Raw genomic sequence first — 7323 nt, 5'->3', positions numbered from 1 at the left:
AACTAACATACACAAGACATACTCAACACAAAATTATTTTGAAGCTTAATTCCTTATAAAACCCCTTCTCCTAGACTTCTTGTTTAATTCCCCCGTAACAATAGTAATAATAATAATCATGATAATAATGGACACTGTAGTTATTTAATAAGAACTTCCCCAGTGTGATTTCCAAAAGCATCTGCACTCCTCAGGCTTATCGTTCTATTTCAGTACTTTTTCTTGCAGTTTAGATAATGGATGATGTCTGAGCTATGTCATCTTTGTCATCAGGACTTCCTTTTGTCCGCAGTGTGTACAACCCTGTGAAAGTATGAAATGCTTCTGTATTTAAATCCTTCTTTAACGTTGCAGTGGGTAAGTCCTTTGCTGGAGTGCAGAGAACTTTCAGTCTCTGTGTGGAGAAAGAAAGGACAGTAACTGTATGTTAACGGTGCTGAAATAACAAATCAGCTGAACTATAATCATGTTTTCTTATAATAAACAGCAACTGTAAGTAACGTCTAATGTACAGTTTTGTCTTAAGTTTCAAATAAATGCACAGCATGCCTCATAACTACCCCAAAAAAGAGTCAAATCCGGAGCAACGGCAGCAAACACCAAAAAACTTTGGGAATTTTTCAAACCACAAACTTTTCAATTGAATTACATCTACATACTTAGGAAAAAGCATGGGACTAGACACCAACTAGCAACTAAAAGTTAGGTAGAATATGAACTGAAAACTAACAAAAAAAACTGCAATAGTACACAATTGTTTGTCGTCTTTGTAAGAAGTTTGCCCTCCTCACAACTCTGATCTACTTATTCTCTCATACTTCACTCAACTTCACTCAAAACAGAAACATAGTAGTGGATGAAGCCTCAGTTATCCTGTCACTGACTCTAAACTGGGGGATTCAGTAACTATATTATACCTTTATGGTTTTTAGTTTCTATTGTCTGATCTAGTTTTGTAACAGTTACATGTGACTGTACCTGTCTCAGTGTTCCTGGAGTTACACTCACAGCATACAGCATCCACAGAGGAACCATGAGGGTTGAAGAGAGAGTGAAGACTCCTCCAATGGTGTAGCCCCACCAGGGATATTCATAAGTGTTGTTGAAGGTGAGCGGAGTATATTTGACCAAGGAGAAGATAAATGTCAACTAAAAAAAAAGGCAAGCAGAGTAGAGAAAGTGTAAAAACACTAAAAATGATCAGATTATTCCTTCTCAAAAATTCACAATTAGCTTTTGTGTGTTTAATCAGTTAGTAAAACATAAAATGGAAACTGTAACTGCAATGTTTAGGCCGAATGTTAAAGTATAGTATAATATCCAGTCATATTCACACAAACGTATATATAACTTGTTTCCACTATCGCTGATGACTTCAAGCCAAAACTGTTTGCTGCTGCAGCTCAATCAACCACCAAATCTTCATCTTCCTGTTAACTTTGCAAACATGTAATGGCCATGTATATTCACAGTTCTATATGGCATAATCAATCTGTTTGATTAACAGTTTGACCATTTGCAATACAGGAAATGGTCAACTTTTTTACCTGAAGAGAAAAACTGAAAATCAACAAAAGTTACTTAACGTCGAGACATGGACTACCTTTAGGACAGAAGCCTCGGGCAGCTGTCAAATACACTTGTTGGTTAGTAAAGCATGAACAACATTACAAGGCAGGCATGTCTTCATCTCCAGTACTTACAGTACAGATAGCTGGTGTGAAGTACTGCCAACAATATTTCATAAAAGGCCATGGTCGATATCCAATCATGTCCTTTATATTTTCATACTGACGATCTGCACCTAAAAAGTAAGAGTGTTAGTTATATCAGCGTTATGGCGATCAAATTGAAATATTCCCAGTGTTGGATGATTATGTATACAACTCCTCAAAATTCTGCCTCACGTATCTGTATTGATAGGGAACTTCGGATCTCATCCTACATTCAAAATAATAGTTATACAGGTTTAAACCAGGGTTTCCCCTACCTTTAGGCTTGGGGTTTAATGACCAGAACTCTCAGATGTGGAACCACTGGTTTAAAAATGACTGTCTGTACAATATGATTTTATAAAGAGGGATCTAACATGGCTGCGTCACCCTTAACAAGGTTAAAAGTTCACCTTACCATAGACCCATCCAATACAAAGAGACTGAAAGATAGCAAAGAACAGGAGCGTCATCCCACTGCAGGCATAGTAGTCAAACAGCTGGAAGATATAAAGGCCTCCCTGCAAATGAAAAGAACCAGGTCCTTCAGTAAAACCCAATACAAGGTTGTAATTGCATCATCCACACTCTGTTTGTCCAATGCGCTATTGTAAAAGTATTTAGCATATACACCTATACATTAAACATTTCCTTTAGGTCATACTGTAAAGCAATGTTTAATTGATTCAAAAAATCAATATCAGAAAATTTAACACTCACCTCTGTGACCATCAGAAGGCCAAAAAAGAAACTTCCAACAGAAATGGCAAGAAGAAGGAGTTTTCTGCGACAATGGTTTTGAAAGAAATCAGGATACATGTCCGTGATGGTTGAGACCAATGCCTCTTGACATACAAACTATTGTGAAAAAAAGAGACAAATTAACACAAAAATTGTAGTCTAAGTCAAATGATTGCGTTCAAAGCAGATTTGTAGTCCTACCTCACTATCTAATCCTAAGAAGATGATCATAACGAAGAAGAAAATAGCCCAGAGCTGGGGAAGTGGCATTAGAGCCACAGCACGGGGATAAGCAATGAATGCCAGACCTGGACCTGCAAAGGTGATGGGGGGAAAATAATGGTATTATTTTTTTTAAACTATTCAAACTGTTTCACTCTGGGTTTCTGTCAGGCATTATTAATCTTCCATACCTGATTCAGCCACCATTGATATATCCACACCTTGCTCCTTTGCCATAAAACCAAGCACAGAAAAGATGGCAAAGCCAGCTACAAAGCTGGTTAAACTGTTTAACAGGCAAAGGTAAACACAGTCTCTGTAAGATAGAAGAAATATAGGAAAATTAGTACACCAGTGCTCTAATCCAAACTAATTGAATTTTGAGCACAGTCCATGCGATGAAAGAAGTACAAACCTGTAGCAGTTGTTGCTGTACTTGTTGTGACTTCCTAAAGATGTCAGAACACCTGTGCAAACTCCATAGGAGTAGAAAATTTGGCTTCCAGCATCCATCCATACCTGAGGGATTTGGATGTGTTTATGTTCAGTTTAGTTTTGTAGAGATGAATGTATTAGCCACGATGCAAAATGGACATATTGAGAATATCTGCAAAATGTTCACATGACATCATTTGTTTTGCTTCGATTCCGCCATTGCAATACAGTATCCGCTCGAAGCAACTTAAGCACGATTGACACTTTTAGTCATTGTGCTGCTTTTAACTTAATATTTTAAATTAGCCGCAAGTCACAAAAGTAAAAAAGTGAACTTAATAAAGGTAGCTACACATTTAATTAATTGGTATTGGTCAAAGACGAACAGTGCTGGATTAGTGTTAACTAGTGTTGGCTACTTAATCAATTCCTGAAACGCTTCTGCCTAGAATTTGTCTTAGTGTGTGTAAATATCTAACACATTGATAAAAGTTATATTGTTTTGATAAAATGTTCGCTAGCGAGCAGTTTCAAGAGTAGTAAGCTCTGTGCACTAACTTGCTTTGTGACTTGTAGCTGTAGAAGTTGAGCTCTTTTTTTCCATGCGGTATAGCGCTTGCTTTATACTTTGGCAGTAAGTATGTGTTTAGGTAGTTATGTATAATACTTACCCTCTATATACATGTTAATGTTTGTGAACTGATTTATGTTTTTATCTATGTTATGTTGCAGTTTTACAAAAAAAGGCAAAGCAAACAAGTCTTCAGGTAAACAAGAAAAGCAAGGCCTTGTGTGTTTCTGCGGTACAAGGTCTGTGTGTACAGACCTTGTACCACACAGCTGATTTAAATTTCCGTAACCTTCCTGCACAAATCTTATTTTCTTAATAGTTGATCCTTAACATATCATTTTCTCATTTAGTTTGCTGACCTCTTGACCTCCTGCACATTGCACATACATCAGCAAACAGATAAATGAAAATAGTCTCTATTTGTAGCCCGCATGTTTAGTTAACATCTCCAGTACAGTCAGAATTTAGTCTGTCTTTAGATAAGTTGCTCTAATTTCTTGAGTGCTGAGTTACCGCTGCTGGAGGTTTATTTAATCAGGAAGGAGCAAAAGATTGGTGCCTTAAGCAGAGTTATTAAATAGAGGAAGTGACCAATCAGAATGTACTAAGAGTCGTCCACATCATAGGATTGGGATTGCTAGATTGGAGATTGGAGATTATTTCCCTCAATTTTGAAGGCAGTGTAAATGTTCCCTATTTTTATTCAGTAATGTCTTTGGTCAGTTTAGTCTGTTTAGTTTATGTTAAGTTAGCGTAGCCTAAGTCAATTTCTGATAAGCTGACCTTCTAAATGGGCCCAGAACTATGTTGCATATTTTATAAATTTTATCGTTCATTCTGGGTTAAGAAAGCTCCCTTTTTTAAAACCCACCTAGGACTTCTCATGGCCTACCATTATGCTAATTCAGCAGGTGAACATGGTAAACATTATGCTTGCTAAACATCATTAAGTTAGCATTGACACTATGAGCATATAACCATGCTGATATCAGCATTTAGCTCAAAGCACAGCTGTGCTAATGTAGAGTCTAATGAACTTTTAGCCATCTGCAGACTCTTTTGGTTATGTTAAGGTGCTCAAAGCGCTTGGTTAAGGTTTGGTTGTACCTCTGGATCAGTGAGGCGGGACGGGTCTGGGTAAAGGTAGAACATGATTCCATCTTTGGCCCCCGGCAATGTAAGACCACGAACCAGCAGCACCACCAGCATTAGGTACGGAAATGTGGCAGTGAAGTAGACCACCTAAGACAGAACCAAAAGCTTTTGTGTTACCATTTTAAAGTAAAATATTTTAGGAACAGGGTTTACATGAAATAAGACGTTAAAAATTAACACTAAGCTTGTACTGTACCTTTCCTGTGGATTTCACTCCGTTCCAGACACAGAAGTAACACAATATCCAGGCAAGAAGTAGACAAAGGGCCAGGTCCCAACGGACATTGCCAACTTTCTCAATCCCACCGGACAGGCCCAAGATTCTCCTTCTGTAACAAATTTTAATATGTAAAACACAACAAAACACAGCTACCCTGATATAATGCTTTCATTCATGCTACTTACTCCCAAAATTCTACAACCGAAGATGTTGTATTTCCATACAGGTGCAGAGGAGATGTTTGATTGGGACCATGCTCAAAGCAGCCATCTTACATGAAAGAATAAGAAAGGTTGTGAAAACTGATTAACAAAGTGAGCACATTGCAGATTTGAATGTGTCATCGCTAAGAAATAAAGTCTGGGTACCTGTGTTCCAGCTGTTGTTGCATGTCGCCCATGGAAGCTCAGATCTAAAGGATGAAAACAGGTAGAGAAACGTCCAAGCCAGGATGATGATGTAATAAACCCCAGTGTACAAAACCACCACTTGGCTTCCGTAACCTAAACCTGCAGAGAGATAAATGTCATGTTGTAATACCATGAAAAATCTATATTAATGAGGCACTTGTACTTTACTTGTACTACTTACTCACTACTCTATTTCAGTTACGAGTTTAGATAAATGTGTTTATATGTATGAAAGCATATGATAAGATTATTAAATAAAACTCATTGTAAGCAGTTACCAACCTGTTAGACTTGGGAAAAGTAAAAGTATCCAATATTTAAAAAAGGAGAAAAAAAATTGTCAAAGTCCAAAAAATGAATATGAATTTGTGTATCAGAACCTTTGGAGGGGTCCGAACCCTATGAAATCAGTGGATTATGTACAATGAGTGAGCCATTTCACCATCAAATAGACATTTTAGCCATTTTTTTATCAAAAAATATAAAGAACGAGTGTAGCTCCAAGTACATAAAACAGTGAAATAAATTTAAAAACATTTCCACAGCAGATTTAAAATTAAATCGTCTTTTACTCTTAAAGACAACCCTTTCTCTTACAAACTGTACTCATATGCAACCATATGAATTTGCTGTTAATAGTTACACAGAATCGTTTTGAGCTGATAAAATAAAGTGCCTACAAACACTATGAAGACTTACCTTCAAAAAGAGGGCAGATTTTTCTCCAACATGTAATTCCACCCTGACTGGTGTACTGGCCCAAAGATGTCTCCAGGAAGAAGAGTGGGATGCCACAGGTGAACAAAAACAAAACATAAGGTATGAAGAAAACCCCTTTAAAATAAAAAGGAAATATCTGGTTAAAATACTGATATAATTGCATACATTTGTGCACACAAATAATGGATAATAATAATGGATTTGTAAAAATGTATGTAGTTAAGCGGCAAGACGAAACGGGTGTAATTATTTTAACATCAAGAAATTCTAGTTACTTTGTAAAAATACTGAGTTGGAAACTTAAATGTAGGATTTATTTTGCAAAATATTTTCCTAAAAGACAATTATTAACTGAATACAATCTTAATATCTACCAAAGCTGGCTACAACACTATTTTGTACACTTGGCAACAACAGCAAAGATTTACCTCCTCCATTTTTGTAGCAAAGGTATGGGAACCTCCAGACGTTTCCCAGACCAACAACGTGTCCGGCCACTGCCAGGATGAACTCAATCTTACTGCCCCACTGCTCCCTCTCCTGAGGTTTGGGTTGAGCATGTCCTGGTCTGATCCCACCGTTCATCAGATTTAGTTTCCCCTGTGAGTTTTGTCTTTGGTCCATGTCAACCTTTAGTAAGAATTTAATTTTGTCAGGGTGGCATAGAGTTGATGATATGAGGCTGTTGTTAGGTGATACAAAGTAGCCTTCTGTAAACACGGATACAAGTTGGATTCTAAACAATGTTCTAAGGTATTTTAAATATAGTTCAAATACTCAGGTTTCTCTTCAATATCAACCTAAATTACTTCCTGAATAGAGCACCACATAAGCCATACTAGATACTGGACCGTAACAGGGTCAAAGATGAGCTTCACACACCATGTAACACCTTCCAAAATCAGAAAGTAAAACATTATGAAACAAGAGTCTACAGCCATGTCAGCGGCTTTGCAAGGTTTGATGTAGGAATAGTAGTGCTTTGAGCTAAATATTGACATTGGCTTACTGATATGCTGAGTTAAATGCTGTCCTTCAGATGTTAACCAGGCAGAATGTTGACCATGTTCACCATCTTAGTTTATTTTCATATAAATCTTAAATTGTTTAAGTGGAATTTTTTTTTCCAACAACTTG

General features: G+C 37.0%; 1 protein-coding gene across 1 annotated transcript; it reads right to left on the bottom strand.

Moving 5' to 3' along the window:
• Nucleotides 1–229: 229 nt before the first annotated feature.
• On the bottom strand, nt 230–6810 carry slc6a22.2 (solute carrier family 6 member 22, tandem duplicate 2). The gene is made up of 14 exons (XM_054617886.1): nt 6615–6810; nt 6166–6300; nt 5425–5565; nt 5242–5326; nt 5033–5165; nt 4789–4923; nt 3091–3194; nt 2867–2991; nt 2655–2767; nt 2433–2570; nt 2131–2233; nt 1704–1804; nt 979–1149; nt 230–394 (listed from the first exon to the last, which is right to left on the bottom strand). Exons 1-14 carry the CDS (start codon nt 6808–6810, stop codon nt 230–232), a joined length of 1845 nt encoding a protein of 614 aa, XP_054473861.1.
• Between the last annotated feature and the right edge of the window lie 513 nt (nt 6811–7323).

The sequence above is a fragment of the Anoplopoma fimbria genome, chromosome 17 (genome assembly GCF_027596085.1).
Source record: "Anoplopoma fimbria isolate UVic2021 breed Golden Eagle Sablefish chromosome 17, Afim_UVic_2022, whole genome shotgun sequence".
Taxonomy (NCBI): Eukaryota; Metazoa; Chordata; class Actinopteri; order Perciformes; family Anoplopomatidae; genus Anoplopoma; species Anoplopoma fimbria.
This window is presented reverse-complemented; position numbering and strand designations above follow the sequence as displayed.

Coding starts and splice junctions, on each gene's coding strand:
- slc6a22.2 (XM_054617886.1), bottom strand. CDS start 6,810: ATGGACCAAAGACAAAACTCACAGGGGAAACTAAATCTGATGAACGGT. Junction 2,992..3,090: donor TACAGCAACAACTGCTACAG/GTTTGTACTTCT, acceptor TCTATCTTACAG/AGACTGTGTTTACCTTTGCC. Junction 2,234..2,432: donor GCCTTCTGATGGTCACAGAG/GTGAGTGTTAAA, acceptor TTTCATTTGCAG/GGAGGCCTTTATATCTTCCA.